Source organism: Symphalangus syndactylus, chromosome 12, assembly GCF_028878055.3.
Source record: "Symphalangus syndactylus isolate Jambi chromosome 12, NHGRI_mSymSyn1-v2.1_pri, whole genome shotgun sequence".
Classification (NCBI taxonomy): domain Eukaryota; kingdom Metazoa; phylum Chordata; class Mammalia; order Primates; family Hylobatidae; genus Symphalangus; species Symphalangus syndactylus.
In genome coordinates this window covers 131575967-131599750 of record NC_072441.2, presented here as the reverse complement: position 1 = coordinate 131599750, position 23784 = coordinate 131575967, and the positions used below count along the sequence as shown (strand labels likewise).

Below are 23784 nucleotides of genomic sequence, written 5' to 3'. Positions count from 1 at the left end.
GCACTTTCGGAGGCTGAGGTGGGTGGATCACGAGGTCAAGAGATGGAGACCATCCTGGCCAACATGGTGAAACGCCATCTCTACTAAAAATACAAAAAAAGTAACTGGGTGTGGTGGCATGCGCCTGTAGTCACAGCTACTTGGGAGGCTGAGGGAGGCTGAGGCAGGAGAATCGCTTGAACCTGGAGGCGGAGGTTGCAGTGAGCTGAGACCACGCCACTGCACTCCAGCCTGGCAACAGAGTGAGACTCTGTCTCAAAAAAGCAAACAAACAACAACAACAAAAAAAAAACCCAAGTGTCAACCAACAGATGACTGAATAAACAAAATGTGGTCTATATGTACAATGCAGTATTATTCAGTCATAAAAATGAGTAACGTTCTGATACATGCTGCAATATGGATGAACACCAACATTATGCTAAATGAAATGACACAAAAGGACAAATGTTGCATGATTCGATTTATATGAAATATCTAGAATAGGCAAATTCATACAGAAAGTTGAACAGAATTTACCAGGAGCTGAAAGTGAAGGGAGAATGAGGGAGTTATTGCTTAACGGTTATAGAGTTTCTATATGGAAGATGAATATAGTTTCTATATGGAAGATGAATATATATATAATTGTAAATGTAATTAATGCCACTGAATTGTACACTTGAAACAGTTAAAATGAAACATTTTGTCATACATATTTTATAATTTTAAAAAATTAACAATGTAATTCATCAAAACATTGAATTGTACACTTAAAATTGGTGATTTGTATAGTATAGGAATTATATCTCAATAAAGCTTTTTAAAAATCACATTGTTATCTGCTACTTGTATAAAGGAATCCAACTGTATAGTGGTCTTAGATCCAACAACCTTATTTCATATGTATCAGCAAATTAGCTTTTTATACAGTATTCATCTTAGAATAACCCATTAAATACTTAAATGAGAATGAGAATGTTTCTTCTTTTTCTTGATTCAGGAAGAATTTATATGAAGTTATGATTGTCTATAAATGTTTGGTAGAACTCATTTATAAATCTATATGGGCTGGATTAAGATGGCTACTAAAAGAAAAAAGAAAGAAAAGAGGAGAACAAGTGTTGGCAAGGAAGTGGAGTAACTGGAACCCTTGAGCACTGTTGGTGAGATTGTAAAATGGTGCAACTGCTATGGAAAACAGTATGGAGATTCCTCGAAAAAATTTTTTAAAAATACCATATGATCCAGCAATCCTTCTTATTCTGGGTATATATCAAAGAAAAAAAAAAACTGAAAGCAGAGTCTCGAAGAGACATTATACTAGCAGACCCACGTTCACAGTAGCACTAATCACAATAGCTAAGAGGTGGAAGCAACTCAAAGTCTATCAACAGATTAATGGATAAACAAAATGTGGTATATACATAAATGGAATATTATTCAGCCTTAAAAAGGAAGAAAATCCTTTCACATGCTACAATATAACTGAACCTTGAAGACATTATACTGAGTGAAATAAGCCAAAGACAAGTATTATCTGATCCCGCTTACTTATACGAGGTATCTAAAGTAGACAAAATCATAGAAACAAAGCAAAGGTTGGTTACCAGGGGTTGGGTGATAGGGGAAAAGACGAGTCACTGTTTAATGGGTACAGAGTTTCAGATTTGCAAGATGAAATCTGGAGATCTGCTTCAAAACAACGTTAATATGCTTAATATTAGTTAACAATACACTTGAGAATGGTTATGATGGGCCAGGCACGGTGGCTCACGCCTGTAATCCTAGCACTTTGGGAAGGCAAATTGCCTGAGCTCCGGAGTTCGAGACCAGCCTGGGAAACATAGTGAATCCCCATCTTTACTAAAATACAAAAAATTAGCTGGGCATGGTGGCAGGCGCCTGCAATCCCAGCTACTCAGGCGGCTGAGGCACGAGAATTGCTTGAACCTGGGAGGTGGAGGTTGCATGAGCCAAGACCGCGCCACTGCACTCCAGCCTGGGCAACAAAGTGAAAGCCTCTGTCAAAAAAAAAAAAAAAAAAAAAGCCAGGCATGGTGGCTCACGCCTGTAATCCCAGGACTTTGGGAAGCCAAGGCAGGTGGCTCACCTGAGTTCAGAAGTTCGAGACCAACCTGGCCAACATGGTGAAGCCTTATCTCTACTAAAAATACAAAAAATCAGCCAGGCGTGGTGGCTGACGCCTGTTATCCCAGCTACTTGGGAGGCTGGGACAGGAGAATCGCTTGAACTCGGGAGGCGGAGATTGCAGTGAGCCGAGATCGCTCCACTGCACTCTAGCCTGGGCAACAAGAGCGAGACTCCGCCTCAAAAAAAAGTTTATGATTGTATTATTTATTTATTTATTTAGAGACAGAGTCTCGCACTGTTGTCCGGGCTGGAGTGCAATGGCACGATCTCGGCTCGCTGCAACCTCCACCTTCCAGGTTCAAGTGATTCTCCTGCCTCAGCCTCCCAAATAGCTGGGATTACAGGTGCCTGCCACCACGCCCAGCTAATTTTTTGTATTTTTAGTAGAGATGGGGTTTCTCATGTTGGCCAGGCTGGTCTCAAACTCCTGACCTCATGATCCACCTGCCTTGGCCTCCCAAAGTGCTGGGATTACAGGCATGAACCACCGCGCCTGGCCATGATGGTATATTTTATATTATGTGAAGGTCTTTTTTTTTGTTTTTTTGAAATGGAGTCTCACTCTGTTGCCCAAGCTGGAGTGAAGTGACATGATCTCAGCTCACTGCAACCTCTGCTCCCTGGTTTCAAGCAATTCTCCTGCCTCAGCCTCCTGCATAGCTGGGATTACAGGATGCACCACCATGCCCGGCTAGTTTTTTTGTATTTTTAGTAGAGGCGGAGTTTCACTATGTTGGCCAGGTTGTGTCTCAAACTCCTGACCTCAAGTGATCCATTCGCCTCGGACTTCCAAAGTGGTGGGATTACAGGCGTGAGCCACCACGCCTGGACATGAAGTTTTTAAAAATTGCAATGATAAAAAAAAGGAAATCGTACAGGCCTAGAATTGTTTTGGTAGATTTTTTAAATCACTAATTAAATTTCTTTTATGGTTACAAAATTATAAAGATTTTCAATTTCTTTTTTTTTTTTTTTTTTTTTGAGACGGAGTCTGGCTCTGTCCCCCAAGCTAGAGTGCGGTGGCGCGATCTCGGCTCACTGCAAGCTCCGCCTCCCGGGTTCACGCCACTCTCCTGCCTCAGCCTTCCGAATAGCTGGGACTACAGGCGCCCGCCGACACGCCCAGCTAATTTTTTTTGTATTTTTAGTAGAGACGGGGTTTCACCGTGTTAGCCAGGATGGTCTCGATCTCCTGACCTCGTGATCCGCCCGCCTCGGCCTCCCAAAGTGCTGGGATTACAGGCTTGAGCCACCGCGCCCGGCCTTTCAATTTCTTTTCAAGTCAGTTTTGGTAAGATTTTCTTAGTTATTTTTAAAAAGAGTTTTCCTATTAAAGCTATCTTTTCATAGCTCACTAAATTGTCTAATATTTAATTCTGTGTAGTTACCAGGTAAATCCTATCAGAAAGTATCAAGTACCCATTTGAAGCCATAATCCATTAAATGAAACATCTACAAACGAGACAGATTACAATCATGAGAATTTGCATCAAAGCAGCAGTTGCATTGCCACAGTTCTATCTTCACCTTCACAATGTTTCCCTTGGTCAAAAATGCACCAATGGCCAGGCACAGTGGGGCACACCTGTAATCCCAGCACTTTGGAAGGCCGAGGCAGGTGGATCATTTGAGGTCAGGAGTTGGAGACCAGCCTGACCAACATGGAGAAACTCTGTCTCTATTAAAAATTACAAAAAAATTAGCTGGGCATGGTGGTGAGCACCTGTAATCCCAGCTACTCAGGAAGCTAAGGCAGGGAGCTTGAACCCGGGATGTGGAGGTTGCAGTGAGCCAAGACTGCGCCACTGCACTCCAGCCTGGGTGACAGAGTGAGATTCCATCAAAAAAAAAAAAAAAAAAAAAAAACCACACACACTAAGTCATCTCCAAGTTCAAAGCATTCAGCAAACAATGGCAAGGCAGAGCCACCAGAAACATACACTTGATTTTCATGACAAATACGGTAATGCTGTATTAGCTAGTGGAGCCACTTTCTGTACTGCTGTATGGACATATGTAGCAACTCAAATTGGAATAGAATGGAACCTGTCCCCTGATGGCAGAGTCACTCCAAAGGAATGGAGAGATCAGTCATCATCCCAGCTGGTGTAATACTGAATTGTTTAAAAAACAGCTCATCAGCTGGGCACGGTGGCTCATACCTGTAATCCCAGAACTTTGGGACGCTGAGGCGGGCAGATCACGAGGTCGAGTTCGAGACCTACCTGGCCAACATGGTGAAACCCCGTCTCTACTAAAAATACAAAAATAAGCCGACATAGCAGCTTGCGCCTGTAATCCTAGCTACTCAGGAGGCTGAGGCAGGAGAATCGCTCAAACTGAACCCAGGAAGCGGAGGTTACGGTAAGCCAAGATCACGCCACTGCACTCCAGCCCGGGTGACAGAGCGAGACTCCATCTCAAAACAAAACGAAACAAAAAACAGCTCATCAGCTGGAAACAGTGGCTCACGCCTATAATCCTAGCACTTTGGGAGGCCGAGGCAGGCAGATCACCTGAGGTCAGAAGTTAGGACCAGTCTAGCCTGGTCAACACAGCAAAACCCCATCTCTACTAAAGATACAAAAATTAATAGGGCGTGGTGGCGGGTACCTACAATCCCAGCTACTCAGGAGGCTGAGGCAAGAGAATCGCTTGAACCCTGGGGCTGAGGTGGAAGAGGGAGGTGGGGGCGGAGGTTGCAGTGAGCCAAGATTGCGCCACTTCACTCCAGCCTAGCCGAAACAGCAAAACTCCGCCTCAAATAAATAAATAAAATAAAATAAAATAAAAAACAGCTCATAATTGATGCCAAGTAAAAGCACTGTGTACCCATTAAGATATGACATCACTGAAGAAATAAAGTATATTTGAAACCTTCAAAAAAATTACAATGATGACTACTTCTTGTGGAAATTAATTTACACATGGCAATTACAAGCATCTCAAATATAAAAACTGATGAATAATAAATCCACATACCGCATTCCCTATTTTAACCTTGAGTACAGTGCAATCGTTTATTTATTTATTTATTGAGACACAGTCTTGCTCTGTTGCCCAGGATGGAGTACAATGGATGACAATGGCTTACTGCAGCCTTGACCTTCCAGGCTCAAGTGATCCTCCCACCTCGGCCTCCCTAGTAGCTGGAACTACAGGTGCATGCCACCACACCCAGCTAATTTTTTTTTTTTTTTTTTAGAGACAAGTTTTCGGTACGTTTCCCAGGCTGGTCTCAAAATCCTGAGCTCAAGTGGATAGACCCACCTTGGCCTCCCAAAGTTCTGGGATTGCAGGCATAAGCTACCATACCGAGCCTCAACCATTAAATCCTTTCTGATATATTCTTGATGATTATCTCCCTGCCCCCCCAAAAATCTAAATCTTTGGTTTCAATGGTTTTCCGTAGTTATTTCAAATTGTTTTTCTTCCACTAACCATAGTAAAAAATAATAATCAAATATAAATGACTTAGGAGAAAAATAACTTCAGATAATGGATGGATAGATACATTATATTTACACTTTAAATATATTCTAGAAGACCTATCAAGGAGTTCATGACTCAACTTGGAAAGTTAGTTGGAACCCATATTTCTTCCATTCTTTGCAAAGTTAGTTGGAAGCCATATTTCTTCCATTCCTTCCAAAGCAGTCTTAAATGATATCCCAGGGATCAGCAAATAATGTTGAGTCCTTTGTGATATCCACAGATTGATTGCCTTAGTCTTTTTTTTCTTTTTTTTGACAGAGTTTCACTCTTGTTGCCCAGGATGGAGTGCAATGGCGTGATCTCAGCTCACTGCAACCTCTGCCCCCTGGGTTCAAGCGATTCTCCTGCCTCAGCCTCCCAGGTAGCTGGGATTACAAGCATGTGCAACCACGCCTGGCTAATTTTGTATTTTCAGTGCCAACAGGGTCAGGCTGGTCTCAAACTCCTGACCTCAGATGTTCCACCCGCCTCAGCCTCCCAAATTGCTGGGATTACAGGTGTGAGCCACTGCACCCAGCTGCCTTAGTCTTTTAATAAAAAATAAGCAGCTCATGCCTGTAATCTCAACACTTTGGGAGGCCAAGGCGGATGGATCACTTGAGGTCAGGAATTCCAGACCAGCCTGGCCAACATGGCGAAACCCTACTAAAAATACAAAAATTAGCCAGGCATGGTGGCAGGTGCCTGTAATCCCAGCTACTCGGGAGGCTGAGGCATGAGAATTGCTTGAACCTGGGAGGCTGCAGTAAGCCTAGATTGCACCACTGAGATCATGCCACTGCACTCCAGCCTGGGTGACAGAGTGAGACTGTCTCAAAAAAAGAAAAAAAAAAAAAAGCAAGACTAATATTTTTCTTTTATCTAAGCAAAGGCTCCAGATACATGAGATACCAGACTATTACAGACTACTATTATTTTTTTAGTATGGAAAGGAATAAATCAAAGAGACCAGGAAGCGGAGGTTACAGTGAGCCACGATCATGCCGCTGCACTCCAACCTGGGTGACAGAGCGAGACTCCATCTCAAAACAAAACAAAACAGAAACAGAAACACAGCTTTTTATATGACTGTATCATCATTTACTTAAAAAGACCATCCTACCTATCCTTCATAGTCCAAGTTCAAATATTATTATCTCCAAAGTCTTTCTTCAACTCTAGCCTATATCTTTCTTTTGAACTTCTCTAGCACTTGGTATCACTCTTTGCAACTTGCAAAGTTAGTTGGAATCCACTATTTAGATAATTCTTACTTAGTTATCTATTGCTTATACTGTTACTCTCCTTTGAGTCTGCTTTTTTAACTAAAAATTAAAATTAGAGCAATATGTGAGAAAAATATTAATACTATATAGATAAAACAATGCCTGACACAATAATTATTCCATAAATTATAATAGTTCTCTTTGCCATTTACCAAATTTGTGACCTTGAACAATTCACCCTTACTAAATCTCATTTTCTTCACCTATAAAGAAGAGCTAATAATCCCTGTCAAATAATTGTCTACATGTGAATAGGTGTGACCAATACAATGGTTTTGTATCTTTTCATCATTATGCCTAAAACAACCTCTTGAATTTTAGTTATTACCAACCCTTTGTACAATATACAGCACTTTTATTACCTTAACATTATAAAATAAGTACTTTTATCAACTCTTCATAAACATAAATGTTAATAGCAGAAACACAGCTTTTTATATGAATGTATCATCATTTACTTAATTATTCCCTTAATGTTGAACATCACCCACTCTCTTGCCAGGATCTCTCCGGCTCCCTATTGTTCTTTTGCCACAGTAGCCAGTACATCTCTCAACCAGGAGGAATCAATCCAACTGCCTACTTCCTCTATTCCCATACCACAGCTACTGAGTCCTGCTGAAGAAAATCGTTAACAGGTTAGGATTCATGCCACTACAAATTCACAGTTTCTAATCCTAACTGAGATTACTATCCTGTTGGTAATTCATCCATATGCCTCTGGATCAGTGACCTTTTCCATCCCAGACAGTAATCAACGGGTACTCTAAATCTCAAGCCAAACACTCTATAGATCTCTTCTCTCACAATTGCCCTTTACCAGAAGAAATAAATCTGACCTCACCCCATTTTCCAGCCTACACTCTTCTTCATACCCATATCTTTCATTCTAAATGTTAGGCAAAGGTTTATCTCCTCCTTCCCTGAGCTAGTACAGTAATCCCTTCTCGCCACCACACCCACCACCTTCCTGTTCCATCAAATCACACAGCCCTAAATATTCAGTCTTTATTCTACTCCACCAAAACATAACACATGCTTAACTCTTCCATCTTCAAAAAACTTACATTTCTCGGCCAGGCGCGGTGGCTCACGCCTGTAATCCCAGCACTTTGGGAGGCCGAGGCAGGCGGATCACGAGGTCAGGAGATCGAGACTATCCTGGCTAACACGGTGAAACCCTGTCTTTACTAAAAATACAAAAAATTAGCCAGGCGTGGTGGTGGGCACCTGAAGTCCCAGCTGCTTGGGAGGCTGAGGCAGGAGAATGGCGTGAACCCAGGAGGTGGAGCTTGCAGTGAGCCAAGATCGCGCCACTGCACTCCATCCAGCCTGGGCAACAAAGCAAGACTCCGTCTCAAAAAAAAAAAATTATGTTTCTCAGCTCTACTTCTCTAGCTACGTCTTACTTTTGCTTCATAGCAAGTTTTCTAAGAATGGTCTATATTTGCAGTCTGTTTTCTCACCTCCCAGTTACTCTTCTACTGGAATTTGGCTTCTACCCCAATCACTAAATAAATATGTATCTTGTTAAGGTTGTCTGAATAGCCAAGTCCAACAGTAGTTTTTGTATCATTATTTCACTTAATCACTTTAGATTGTACACTGTTAGCCATTTTTTCCTTCTTGAAAAATCTCTCCCCGGCTTACCAGAGACCAATGTCCCGGTTTTTTTTTTTTTTTTTGAGACAGAGTCTCTGCCTGTTGCCCAGGCTGAAGTACAGTGATTCAGTCTCGGCTCACTGCAACCTCTGCCTCCTGGGTTCAAGCCATTCTCCTGCCTCAGCCTCCTGAGTAGCTGGGATTACAGGCGCCCGCCAACACCCCCGGCTAGTTTTTTTGTATTTTTAGTAGAGACGAGTTCACCATATTGGCCAGGCTGGTCTCGAACTTCTGATCCCGTGATCCGCCCACCTCAGCCTCCCAAAGTCCTGGGATTACAGGCATGAGCTACCACGCCTGACCAATCTCCTGGTTCTTTTCCACCCTTCTCTGCTTCTTTTGAGTTTCAAATCTAACCATAATGGTTTAGCACACTATGTTTCAAGAGTTCCATACCACATACAGGATAAAGTTCAAACTCTTCAGCATGGCACAGAAGGCCCTACATGGTCCAGTCTCTGCTTACTCTTCCAAGCTCATTTTCCTGTTAAATACTTCCCACAGGTACCTTTCACCCTAGATACACCAACACCTGCAGCTCATCCAAACACACAACTCTTTCTCATGCCTTTGCCCATATCTTGTACCTCATAAAATGCCCATCCCTATTCCTGTATCCCCTTTCTCTTTTACCAACCTGCCTCATCCACTTTTTTTTTTCTTTTTGAGATGGGGTCTCACTCTGTTGCCCAAGCTGGAGTGCAGTGGCATGATCTCAGCTCACTGCAACCTCTACCTCGCAGGTTCAAGTGATTCTCCTGGCTCAGCCTCCCGAGTAGCTGAGACTACAGGCACGTGCCACCATGCTTGGCTTTTTTTCTTTTTTTTTTAGTAGAGTTGAGGTTTCACCACGTTGGCCAGGCTGGTCTCGAACTCCTGACCTCAAATTATGCGCCCACCTTTGCCTCCCAAAGTGCCGGGATTACAGGTGTGAGCCACCGGGCTCAGCCTGAGCCACCACGCCCAGCCCAGCTACTTTTTTTTTAAGACTCAAGTTATGCATGTTTTTTTCCATGAAACTTTCCCTCATATTCTCAGGCCTTGTTAAGTAATACCTCTTCTTTGATTCTACAGAGCTCTTCTCAACCTTCTAATATAAAGTTTAGTGATTATAGTTTAGTTGTTGAACCCTATCTTTGTACTCAGACTATGAGCTCCTTTAGGGCACATATTTTCTTACCTATCTTTGTATCTCCAGTGCCAAGTGTTTCACACATAGAAGCCATTCAATAAATATTTGTTGAATTACTGCTTGAGATGGTCAGCATTTAGGCTTACCATAGAGAGGAAGTGAAGATCCAGGAAGTAATTATGCTGAACAGCAGAGGAATTTTACTGAGACAGAAAATGAAAAAAAGCCGGAGGGAGGGAGGAGGGTCAGCCTGGGAACAGAAAAAGTTGTGTTTTTTTTTTAATTTTCCCATAGAAAAAGTTGAAATGACCCATAAAAAAAGAAAGATGGTCACTCACACTTGCTACATTGCTTCCTTGTCCCAAGATTTTACCCATCCTGATCTTAGAGTCAAACATACTAGAGCCAAGTAGCCTCTAGCAAGTAACATACGTAGCTGCCTCTAACAAAATCTCTACCACAAGCTCTACACATTTCCCTATTACCATATCACAAAAACACTGACCTTCATGAAAGATGTATAGAGTACCTGCTATACGCCAGATACTAGGTGTTATTTCATTACATATATATGTGAATATATATATGGGTACATAAATATTATAATTATAATTCTTATTTAAAAATCCTTGTGAATTAACTATTATTACTTCCATTTTATATGACAACCATTCAATGTCACATAGTTGGTAAGCAGACCAAATTCAAACCAGTCTTCTAACAATACTTTTTCCTCTCAAGGCAGCATGTACACAAAGCTTCTCAGAGACCCAAAACATGCCCCACCGCCGCCTTCTTACCTCTGGTGGTAAGAAGGGGAATGTAATTAGAAAAGGGCATGTTTTAGGCTCCGTGCAGTGCTCACACCTGTAATCCCAGCACTTTGGGAGACTGAGGCAGGCAGATCACTTGAGGCCAGGAATTCAAGATCAGCCTGGCCAACATGATAAAACCCCATCTCTACTAAAAATACAAAAATTAGCCGCGTGTAGCTGTGCACGCCTGTAATCCCAGCTACTCAGGAGGCTGAGGCATGAGAACCGCTTGAACCCAGAGGCAGAGATTGCAGTGAGCTGAGATCACACCACTGCACTCCAGCCTGGATGACAGAGCCAGACTCTGTCTCAAAAAAAAGGGTGGGGGGCATGTTTTGGGTCTCTGAGAAGCTGGCTATCTATAAAATCTTCATCTAGGTGGTGGTTACGTAGCTGTTCAATTTATATGAAGTCAATAAACTATATGTTTATGTTTCCTACACTTTTTAGTACTGTATTTCACAAAAAGAAAGTTAAGTCACCGTATCAGTGAGGCCTCCTCTGACTACCCAAAATAAAATGGCAATTCCATCTCTGTCCTCCATCCCCCTTAAGCCAGTAGTTGTTTTCTCTGTAATATTTATCTCCACCTAACATACTATATATTCACTTCTTATTTATTGTCACATGTCCTCCTACATAAAACGAGGACTTTGTTTTGTTCACTGTGATATGCCATGGAAAGAGGACCTGAAATAAAATATACTTTTACACCTTTCTTCAGGTTCCTATAATCCTAAAAAAGAATGTAAAACATTGTTTTTGGTTTTTTATAAAAATGGGATCTTATTATACACATTTCTTCATAACTGGTTTGTCTTACTCTACAATCTATTACAGACATCCCTCCAGGTAAATACATACAGACTTATAACACATTCTCTGAGTTGCAAAATATTCCACAATATAGGTACATGGCAATTTATACTTCCATACCTACTATTGATGGATATTCAGGCTGTTTTTAGTAGCAAATATTGGAAACGTTATAAAAATATCCATACATATACCTTTATATGTTGATACTTTTATTTCTACAGAACAGATTCCCAGAAGAGCTATTTTACTATACATTGACAAACTTTCCAAAACAGCTGCAGCAATTCACATCTCCACCAATAGTGAAGCTAATTCATGAATCTTAAGAGTTAATTTTCGTATAATTTATACACTTGCTTTCAAAAAGGATGAGGCAGCTTAAACATCTGAAAACTAAAAATTACTTTAGCAACTAAAACCTGGAAGCATTCTGTTCTCACTGTAATCTCTCCTCCACCCTACGAACTCAGTAATATCTGATTTACTATCATCTGCTCCAGTCCCCAAACCTAGAGGTAGCAGAAGCCACTCTCCTCTCCTGCCCAAGTGAAGCCTAAGAGAAAAAGAATCCCACCAAAAGGAGAGAACCTGGGCCATTTCACCATTCCCTCATTTTTATGTAAGAGGCCATATAATCCAAATCTGTCCTTCTTCCTCAACTTGCTTCTCTTGGTTTATACTACCACCATCTACCAAGCTAGAAAACCAAAAGTCATTCTAGATTATTTCATTTTCCTCAGAGTAGCCTCGAAGACCCACCAATCCTACTTTTTAAACAACTCTACTATTTATTCTCACTGCTACAATCTTAGCCTTAGGCTTTCATAACATCTTTCTTCTGTACTAAAATAGCCTCCTAACCAGTTTTCCTTCTTTAATCTTATTCTCCTCCAATCTATTTTTTACCTTACAGCCAACGTACTCTCTTCCCTACTTAAAACCAATCAGTCAGTGGCTTCCCAAATGCCTGCAGGATAAAATTCAACCCCTCAATGTAGCCTTCGGGGCCTTTCACGATCTGGACCCCACCTAGTGGTCCAGACTCATCTAATGCCACTTCCTATCTCTCAATTTTTTTTTTTTTTTGAGACAAGGTTATGCTCTGCTGCCCAGGCTGGAGTGCAATGGCCCAATCATAGTTCACTGCAGCCTCCTGGGCTTAAGGAATCTCCCACTTCAGCCTCCTGAGTAGCTGGGACTAGTCATGTGCCACCACACCCAGCCAGATTTTTTTTTAAAAGAGATGGGGGTCTCACTAGGTTGCCCAGGCTGGTATTGAACTCCTCAGCTCAAGAGATCCTCCCACCACAGCCTCCCAAAGTGCCAGAATTATAGGCAAGAGCCACCATGCGCAGGCCACGTCCTATCTCATACATTGTCTTCAACAAAACTTAAGGTGTTTTAATAACTTTATGCATTTATTCAGGCTGTTACCTCTTCTACTCCACCAGTAAACCAATCATTCCCTATTTCGTTTATATATTATTCTATTGCTATACTTCGACATTCATTCAATCAATATTTACTGAATACTTTCTATGTGCCAGAGACAGGGCTAGGTATTGAAGATCCAGCAACTAATTATGGACTCAGTCCTTATCCTGATGGAATTTATAATTTAATGAGGACTAAAGACACTAAACGATAAGTATGGTTACGGACTATAAAGGTGGTAGTACAGTATCTATTAAAAATATATTTTAGATGACAGGAGAAAGAGAAGGAATTATAAAGAGGAGCGCTGCATGAGTATATTTACAGGTATGTCTTTCATAATTACAGTCTGAGCTTCTTGAGGACAGGGATTATGTAATCTTCATATCCCTAGCCAGGACAGTAAATAGCAACGTATAGTAACGTACACTGACTAAACTACAAAGATCACTGACCTATTCACTCCTGGGCTGATCACTGTGACTATGCAAGCGCTCTCATTGACCAGGCCTAGATCACGTGCCCACCCAAGCCACATCATTCCAAATGAAGGAGGAGTGGTTCCAAGAGAAAAATCAGGAAGTTCTTACCTAAATAAGAGGGAAGAGAAACTAGATACGCAAAAAAACCAGCAGTCCTCTCTTCGGTGGACATTGTTGTTATCTTCCAAAACATCTTACCCCCTCCCCTCACTGGTAAAAAGTTTAAGTGGGATTGACCCCTTCCTCAGCTCCAGGGGTAGGCCCTGATTTGACGTAACAGTGGTTCTTAAAGTGTGGTTTGTGATCAGCAAAATCAGTAACATCTGGCAACGTGTTACAAATACAACTTCTTGGAACCAAGCCTATGGAACCTACTCAACTAGACATTTTGGGGGTAGGACCTAGCAATTTGTGTGTTTTGTTTTTGTTTTTTGAGATAGCATCTTCTCTGTCATCCAGGCTGGAGTGCAGTTGCATAATCACAGCTCAGCACAGCCTCGACCTCCCAGGCTCAAGCAATCCTCCCATCTCAGCCTCCCAAGTAGCCGAGACTACAGGCATACACCACCAGGCCTCACTAATTTTTTTTTTTTTTTTTTGGTAGAGACAAAGTTTCACCATGTTGCCCAGGCTGATCTTGAATTCCTGGACTCACGTAGTCCTCCCGCCTTGTCCTCCAACAGGGCAGGGATTACAGGCATGAGCCACAGTGCCTGGCTGCAATCTGTAATTTAACAAGTCCTCTAGGTAGTTCTAATGCACGCTCAAGTTTAAAAGTCACTGGTCTAGACACAGAAAGCTACCCGGATTTTAAGACAGTGATCCTTTGGAGCACGAGATGGTTCAATTAGTGTCAAACTTAGGATTTTGCACTGTATTTGTAGGAAGCATCTTCTTTCTCTCCACGAATGAGGAAACATACAAAGGCAGCCATCTTGTACTACCGGGGAAGCCCATCTGAGAAAAAAAAGCTAATACAGGGTAAAGCCAAGAGAATTATAGAAAAACAGGGCCAAAGCCTGTACCCTTGATCAAACCATGCCAGGGGCCCTCACTCCCTTTGGTCTTTTCAATTACATAAGCGTATGTAATCCAAATTCAAATTCCCTTTGTTTTAACTAATTTGAGTTGGATTTTCTATTATCAAAACTGAAAGTATCCTCATATCCACTATATCAAGTTACACATGTATTCTTAAACACCATAGAGAATGTACTAGAAAATACAGCCTAGTCAGCATCCTCTCTCTAAATTAAGGTTGCTAGATTTAGCAAATAAAAATATAGGACACACAGTTAAATTTGAATTTCAAATAAACAATGAATAATACTGCATGGTCCATACTGCATATATTTTATCTGGCAATACTAAATTTCAAGGGCTGAACACTAGGAACCAGTCCCAGTTAGACAGAGATGATAGCAGCTCTTATATAGTTTATGACTGTATGGAGAAAAACTAAATTCTAAGTCCCGAATTAATGTCCTGCAACAGGTCTGAACCACCTCGTTGTCCTTCTAAAACTAAACAGACTTTTTTCCAAAAGCCAAAACATATTACATCCCCTACCACAGATAAGTGTGACAGAAACAAAAATGTTGCTATATTTGAGTACTCATAGCTTCTTTTCTTTGCTCTCTTGGTTCCTGGCCCTTATTGTAGAGATCAGAATAATGACACGGGCAAAGGCGAGAGTTTAATGGGAGACAGGTACTCAAGGAATAGAGAATAGGTTTGAGAAGGGTTACAAAAGAAACGCAAGAATGAGACTGCTCAAGTTGTTATGAGTTGGTAAGTTTTAAGAGAGAAGAAAGTTTGGGATTAACCATGCCAAACATGAAGAAATAGGATTTTAAGTAGTATTGTAGTTTTATGAATGTAAACCCCTTTGCATTTTTGAGAAGATGGAATAAATACTTAAATTACTTTTCAATTTAATTTGAATGTTAGGCTGGTTCTTCCTCTGAATGGGACACTATGGAGATGGGCCACAGAGCATCCCAGTTTTATTAATAATAATGAAAATAGGCCAGGCACAGTGGCTCATGCCTATAATCCCACTGCTTTGGGAGCCTGAGGCAGGAGGATCACTTGAGGACAGGAGTTTGAGACCATCCTGGGAAACACAGTGAGACGCCATCTCTACAAAAATTAAAAATAAAAAAAATTAGCCAGGCACGGTAGTGCATACCTGTAGTCTTACCTACTTGGGAGGCTGAGGGTGGAGGATCCCTTGAACCCAGGAGCTCAAGGCTGCAGTGAGCTATGATCAGGGCATCGCATGCTAGCCTGGGTGACAGAGTAAGACCTTATCTCTTTTTCAAAAATGTGTTTTTGCAGTCCCAGCTACTTGGGAGGCTGAGGCAGGAGAATCGCTTGAACCCGGGAGGCAGAGGTTGCAGTGAGCTGAGATCGCACCACTGCACTCCAGCCTGGGTGACAAGAGCGAGACTCCATCAAAAAAAAAAAAAAAAAAAAAAATTTTGTTTTAAATAAATAAATAATAAAAATGATAACAACAATAATAGATACCTGCCCTAAGTGTCTTATGTGTACTATTCCATATAATTCTCACAATAACCCTACAGTAGGATTAATATTCTTTTCTATGCTATACAGATTAGAAAACTGTCCAAGGTCACAAACTAGAAATAGGCAGGGCTAGAATAAGAAATCCCAACAATCTGAGTCTGGAGCTCTCAAACACAGATACTTTACCCATTTTATATCAATATCTATCCATACTCAAGCACTTAAACATTACGCCAAAAAGAAGATAACATAAATCTGTATTAATTATTCTCAGAAAGCAAGAACTTCAGCCCATAAAGTAGTAAAATGAAACATGTATGGCATGGCTTCGTTCTCTTTAGTTTCTTCTCCCCTTCACAGCCCACCGAAAAAACTAAGAACATTAGGAAATTTTCTTTTCCAAAGTTACTTCTGAAAGTAAATTGGCTGGGTGTGGTGGCTCACATCTATAATCCTAGCACTTTCGGAAGCCAAGGCAGGAGGATCCTTTGAGCTCAGGAGTTCAAGACCAGCGTGGGCAACACAATAAGACCTCATCCCTACAAAAAAAATCACAAAATTAGCCAGGTATGGTGGCACGCACCTATAGTCCTAGCTACTCAGGAGGCTGGGGCAGGAGGATCGCTTGAGCCCAGGAGGTCAAGGCTACAGTGAGCCATGTTTGTGCCACTACACTCCAGTCTGGGTGACAGCAAGATCTTGTCTCCAAAAAAAAAAAAAGTAAATTATAGTACAATCTAAATTTATCAATTAATGTTTATTTAAAAAGTAACTCATGAGCAAGCTTTCATCAAACAACTAAGGCCACATATACTGTTGGTTGGCAACTGGATGTCAGAGATCTGAATCACTTAACACTTCAAAAAAGAGAAAAATTAGCTGGGCATGGTGGCACATACTTGTAGTCCCAACTACTCGGGAGACTGAGGTAGGAGGATTGCTTGAGCCTAGGAGGTTAAGGCTGCAGTGAACCAAGATCATGCCACTGCACTCCAGCCTGGGCAACAGAGTGAAACCTGTCTCAAAAAAAAAAAAAAAAAAAAAAAGAAAGAAAAGAAATAAAGAAAGAAAAAAAGAGAAAGAAAGAGAGAAAAATAGGTCAGGCATAATGGCTCAGGCCTGTAACCCCAGCACTTGGGAGGCGGGAATTGTCTGAGGCCAGGAGTTCAAGGCCAGTCTGGACAACACAGCAAGATCCTGTCTCTGAAAAAAAAAATTTGTTTTAATTAGCCAGGTGTGGTAGTGCACACCTGTAGTCAGTCCTAGCTACTCAGAAGGCTAAGGTGGGAGGACCACTTGAGCCCAGGAGGTCAAGGCTACAGTGAGCTGTTGGTGCCACTGCACTCCAGCCTGGGCAACACAGCAAGACCCAGTCACACACACAGAAAAATATATCAAAATATATATAAATAGCTTTGGCATTATTTTAAAAGTTAAACTTATTGATTATTAAAGTATATATAGCATATGCAGAAATACGAAGCTAAGAAATTAGAAAATAAAGTGACTAAGTCAGTTTGGAAATGACAAGCTATATAACTAGTAACATTCAGACTGCAACCACTTTTTACAACCTCACAGCTTCTACCCTTGTCCAAGCCACCATCATCTCTCAGCTTGATTGTTGCAATAGCCTCCTAACCAGCTTCTCTAATTCTACCTTTCCCTCTTTCCACCAGCAGCCAGAATGATTCTTTAAGCCAAGAATCATAGTACATCACTGTTCAATACACTTTGATGGCTTCTCATCTAAGTTTTAAAAGCCAAAGTTCTTACAATGGCTTACGATGGCATACATGGTGGGAAAGCCCCACCACCCATACCATTACTTGACTTTTTTTTTCTTTTTTTTTGAGATGGAGTCTCGCTCTGCCACCCAGGCTGGAATGCAGTGGCATGATCTCAGTTCACTGCAATCTCTGCCTCCCGGGTTCAAGTGATTCTGCTGCCTCAGCCTCCCAAGTACCTGGGATTACAGGCACCCCCCACCACGCCCAGCTAATTTTTATATTATTAGTAGAGACAGGGTTTTGTCATGTTGGCCAGGCTGGTCTCAAACTCCTGACCTCAGGTGATCTGCCCACCTCGACCTCTGAAAGTGCTGGGATTACAGGCGTGAGCCACCACGCCCAGCCACTTGTCTTTTTTTACTACTTTCCCCTCATTCCATTCTAGCCATACTGGCCTCCTAGATGATCCCTGAATATATCACGGAGATGCTCCTGCCTCAGGGTAGGTCATCTGATATCCTCTACCTGGAACCCCCATCCTCACACCTGTTATATTTCCATATGACCTGCTCCCTCATTGCTTTAGGTCAGGCCTTCCCTGGTCTCTTATTTAAAATAGCAGATCTCTCACCCTGTACTCTATTTTTATCCTCTGTTTCTTTCTCCACAGCATTTATCACCATCACTACGTATTTTACTTATGAATTTGTTTATTCTCTGCTCTCCTCACTCCCTTGGCAATGTACGGTCCATGAAGCATTTTTGCTGTTTTATTCACTACTACACTTAGAATAGTGCCTGGCAGTCAAATATTTGTTGAAAAACATGAATTAACACACAAACAAAAAAATTTACAGGTGTTTACTGTGTTCCAGGTACCACACTAAGTACTTGACAGTTATTAATCTACTAAATCCTCATAACCCTATTGAATGACCATTATCACCCTACTTTTTGGGTGAGGAAACCACAACACAGAAAAGATAAGTAAATTGCCAAAGGACACATGTTAAGAAGTGGTGGAGGCATAATCTGGACTCAGGCGTTCTGATTCCAGAGACTCCTCTCTTAACTACTCCACTATACTGCCTCTAGATTTCTAACATACTGAGAAAAATCAATACTTAGGCACATCATACATTTTAATTGAAAGATATAATCTATAGGTTACTTTAAAGTAGTATTCCATTTTTTTGTTTTTTCGAGATAGTCTCACTATGTTGCCCAGGCTGATCTCCAACTCTTGGTCTCAAGCAAAACTCCACCTTGGCCTTGTAAGTAGCTGAGACTACAGGTATGTGCCATTGTACCCAACTCCTAATTTTTTTTTTTTTTTTTGAGACAGGGTCTCGCTCTGTCACCCAAGCTGGAGTACAGTGGTATAATCACAGCTCAGTGCAGCCTCGACTTCCAGGGCTCAAGTGATCCTCCCACCTCAGCCTCCTAATTAGCTGGGACTCTCCCTCTAAGAGTGCACCACCATGCACAGCTAATTTTTGTATTTTTTGTAAAGACAAGGTTTCTCCATGTTGCCCAGGCTGGATGGCTCCTAATTTTTCAGGCTAGCTTTCAAATCATAAATTATTCCACAGGTCCCAAGTTTACTTAATTTACTGAACTTCAGAATTTTAAATGTATAGTTTTGCAAAATGTTATCTTACACCCATTTGCTTGCTATACTAACACTCTATTCCAATGCCTATATTCCTCAAATTAGTTAACTGTAAACCAGAGATGTTAGCTTCCTCATCTTCTAGTAAGCAACCAACAAGACAGAAAAAGGTCTGTCTTATATTAACTCAATACTATGTGACCCTATGAAGTCCAACTTAGAAAATGAAAATGTGGCTGGGCGCGGTGGCTCACGCCTGTAATCCCAGCACTTTGGGAGGCCAAGGTGGGTGGATCACAAGGTCAAGAGATCGAGACCATCCTGACCAGCATGGTGAAACCGCATCTCTACTAAAGACAAAATTAGCCAGGCGTGGTGGTGGGCGCCTGTAATCCCAGCTACTCAGGAGGCTGAGGCAGGAGAATCGCCTGAACCTGGGAGGTGGAGGTTGCAGTGAGCTGAGATCGTGCCACTGCATTCCAGCCTGGCGACAGAGCAAGACTCCACCTCAAAAAAAATTGAAAATGAGAATGCATTTCCCAAAGCTAGATTTTTAACTTTGAAAAAGTAAAAAATAACTTGCTAATACTGTTTATTGACAAAGACAATAACACTGAAGAGTTATGGTTTTCCAAATTACTTTCCTAGCATCAATTCTCTCCCTCTTCCTCTTTAACAGAATCTCTCCCTAATACAACCATATACCTCAGTAGAAGCCAACACCATTCCAGATTGAGAAACGTGATTAACCTAAGGGTATTTACTGGTGACTGGTTCAGGAACTAGCCTATGACCCAATTCTGGCCAAAAAGATGGGAAAGAAGTTTGCTAGAGGTTTTTGGAGAAAGTTTCCTCTATCCAAAAACAGTGGTACAGGAAGAGATACTTTTCTTCTTCTTTTAGAAGTTGTTGTTTATGGATATGATGCCTGGAATCACTGCAACCATTTTGCTACTAGCCTGAGGATGAAGCCAGTCCCAAGGATGGCAGCACTGAGCAATATATGGCTAAGCAAAATATGGGTTTTTACTGACATTGTTGAACTGCTGAAATCAACTAACTCTATTAAATGAGAAGATACAATTTATTATTTTTAAAGCCATTTTGAATTAGTTCTGTTGCTTGCAGCTGAAAACATATGAATTAAATACTTTTTATAAAATACATCCCAGAACTAATATCAGAAAAAAAGATTGTGGTTAATTCTATAAATGTCTATTAAAAGTTCAACATAAATTAGACCATATTGAGTGACCCTGTTGTAAAAAGGTCACTCTATCCTCTATGGAAAAAAAACCTAATACATACGTAAGAACAGAATCTAAAGCAATATATTTCCAGCACAACAATTCCTTTCAGCAAGACCTTTTTCAGAGCAATTTTCATTCAGATTTTTAATTTTGATTCATAATTGGATTTTTCTTAAGTTTAAAAATAAACACTGGTTGGGCACGGTGGCTCACACCTGTAATCCCAGCATTTTGGGAGGCTGCGGTGGGAGGACTGCTTGAGCCCAGGAGTTCGAGACAAGCCTGGGCAACCTGGGAAGACTCTACCTCTATTAAAAAAAATAAATATTTAAAGATAAATAGTTAATAAATAAAAACTATCACAATATTTAAGATTACACAGCTGCATGCTCTGGATTTGTTGTCACATATCCTCAGGTAAGGATAAGAAATCTGGCCCACAAACAGAACATGAGACAGGAAGTCCAAGTACGAATAAGGGTAGATGGTATTGACTTTGGCTTTGTGTTGGCTCATCAATACCAAGACACTGGGCAGTTTTCATACTGATATGAGACATGCAAAATGGTATGATTTGGCAGGCTGGACATAGCCTACTGCCTCTTTTATTAAAATAATGAACTTTAAAAATTAGGCAGGTATGGTGGTACATGCCTGTAGCCCCAGATACTTGGGAGGCTGAGGTGAGAAGGCTACAGTAACTTGTGATCATGCCACTGCATTCCAGCCTGGGCAACAGAGTGAGACTCTGTCTCAAAAATAAAATAAAATAAAATAAATTTAAAAAAAAGAAAAAGAAAACAATGAGATAACCCTTTTACTTTATGTGAATTTACAAATATGCACAAGGAACAATACATACAACATATCTGGGCAAGCAATGTGGAAATTATCTTTAATAAGGCTTGATGGCTCACTTTACCTTGTTAAAAGTCAAGTCTTACACATGATAAAATTAATTGGTATACTAACACACTGGATAACTTAAAACTCTCCGTTTGGCCCTGTGCTATGTAAAACTAACCTAATACACTATGAAAAACTTATTACTCATTTCTTTTTTGAGACAGAGTCTCGCTCTGTCACCCAGGCTGGAGTGCAGTGGCGCAATCTCAGCTTGCTGCAACCTCTGCCTCCAGGGATCAAGCGATTCTCCTGCCTCAGCCTCCTGACTAGCTGGGACTACAGGCGCGCGCCATCACACCTGGCTAAATTTTTTATTTTTAGTAAAGATGGGGTTTCATCATGTTGGCCAGGCTGGTCTCGAACTCCTGACCTCAAGTGATCCACCCGCCTCGGCACCTCAAAGTGCTGGGATTACAGGTGTGAGCCACCGTGCCCGGCCTACTCATTTCTAATTGTTCAAAGTTTCAAAAACAACTTTTACTCAAAACTAATAAATCTTTCTAATAACATTAAGTATTGCATTTTTTTCATTATTCCCTTTGTTACAATAAGTGCCCAGCCAATTATCTTCATAAGTTTAGAGGTCACATGCTGATAATAAATAATATTAACATTTTAAAGCTTAAGTCACAAAAAGAAGCTAGTTGGATCCACGGGTCTAAAATTTAACAAAATACTTGGGCACTGGATGTTTAGGGAAAAAAGATACAAGCTGGGCATGATGGCACATGCCTGTAGTCCCAGTTACTCAGGAGGCTGAGGTAGGAGGATCACCTGAGCCCAAGAGTTTAGGCTGCAGTGAGCCACTGCCTCCCTCAGTGACAAAATGAGAACCTGTCTCAAAAAAAGAAAAAAGAAAAAAAGATACGAAGGAAATACAACAGCCTGACCTCCAGAAACTTATCTTGTTTAGGAGGTGAATTATATTCATGAAATAATTAAGTATCATAATATAACACATGATTCCATGTCAAAATAACAGAGATAGCCCTATATATAAAAGGGTACAGTGCTAGAATTTTTGGAGAAAGTTTTAAGAAAGGGGACACAGACAGGCTCTTGATTTAAAGACGGGGGTGGGACGGGCATATTCTACATAGGAAGCAGCTTAAGCAAAAGCTTGAGATAGGAATGAGCAATCAGGGTATTGGGCTAGAAGGAACTCGACTAGAAGTATGAATAGAAAATTAGTAATAAAGCTATAAATGTATAAGTTAGGTGCCATATTACTAAAGACTATGTATACCAAGTTTAAGAATATTATCTCTACTTAAAAGAAATGAAGAGCTGCTGATTATTTTTGAGAAGAATGGTAAAACAATGAAAATAACATTTCAGTAGAACTAATCCGGCTGAAGAATTCAGGACAAACTTATAGTGAGGGGTAGAAGAAATCAGAAACAGAGCAACCAGTTAGGAGGTACTGGTTAAGAACCTGGGCTTTAGTTAGGCAGACAGACCTGCTCTGCTACTTGGTAAGTTACTAAACCTAAGTCTCAGTTTCCTGTCTGTAGAGTGGGATGATAATAGTGCCAATTTTATAAGGTTGTTGTGTGGCTAAAAGAATACATATAAAAGCATTTAACATAGTGCGTGGACTATAATAATTGTTCAACGAATGTTAGCAACTATTACCTTCATTACAAATCATTTCTTTTTTTTTTTTTTTTTTTTGAGACGGAGTCTCGCTCTGTCACCCAGGCTGGAGTGCAGTGGCGCGATCTCGGCTCACTGCAAGCTCCGCCTCCCGGGTTCACGCCATTCTCCTGCCTCAGCCTCTCCGAGTAGCTGGGACTACAGGCGCCCGCCACCATGACCGGCTAATTTTGTTTTTTGTATTTTTAGTAGAGATGGGGTTTCACTGTGGTCTCGATCTCCTGACCTCGTGATCCGCCCGCCTCGGCCTCCCAAAGTGCTGGGATTACAAGCGTGAGCCACCGCGCCCGACCTCATTACAAATCATTTCTAAGGTGAGGTATTGAGGAACTGAACAAGAGGCAATAGAAACTAAAAGGAAAAGATGACTTGGGTTGACATTTCCATAGACTCATGAAATGTTATAACTAGAAAAGACCCTAGAGAACAATTCCAGAAACCAAAATGGATAAAATGTAGCCCCAGTAAACACTGGGAAGGAAGAAAAGAATGGGGCAAAATAGCTCAAAGGTTTTGACTGCAAGAGTACCCAAAGAGGCCGGGCGCGGTGGCTCACGCTTGTAATCCCAGCACTTTGGGAGGCCGAGGCGGGCGGATCACGAGGTCAGGAGATCGAGACCACGGTGAAACCCCGTCTCTACTAAAAAAAATACAAAAAATTAGCCGGGCGCGGTGGCGGGCGCCTGTAGTCCCAGCTACTCGGAGAGGCTGAGGCAGGAGAATGGCGTGAACCCGGGAGGCGGAGCTTGCAGTGAGCCGAGATCGCGCCACTGCACTCTAGCCTGGGCGATAGAGCGAGACTCCGTCTCAAAAAAAAAAAAAAAAAAAAAAAGAGTACCCAAAGAGGTAGACATGGGATAA

General features: G+C 41.3%; 2 protein-coding genes across 6 annotated transcripts in view; one reads left to right on the top strand and one right to left on the bottom strand.

Moving 5' to 3' along the window:
- PIK3R3 (phosphoinositide-3-kinase regulatory subunit 3) overlaps positions 1-23784 on the bottom strand; it is a 141135-nt gene that overhangs the window by 67906 nt on the left and 49445 nt on the right. The window contains exon 1 of one of the 5 annotated variants that reach the window (XM_063627683.1): positions 9834-9857. The exons of the other annotated variants lie outside the window; for them this stretch is intronic. The gene's annotated coding sequence lies outside the window, so the exon portion shown is untranslated. Of the gene's footprint in view, positions 1-9833; positions 9858-23784 lie in introns of those variants that run through there. 5 annotated transcript variants of the gene reach the window in all.
- LOC129468796 (cytochrome c oxidase subunit 7B, mitochondrial-like) lies at positions 3546-4323 on the top strand. Its single transcript, XM_055254535.2, has 2 exons — positions 3546-3686; positions 4004-4323. The coding sequence occupies exons 1-2, from the start codon at positions 3668-3670 to the stop codon at positions 4243-4245; spliced, it is 261 nt and encodes an 86-aa protein (XP_055110510.1). The 5' UTR covers positions 3546-3667; the 3' UTR covers positions 4246-4323.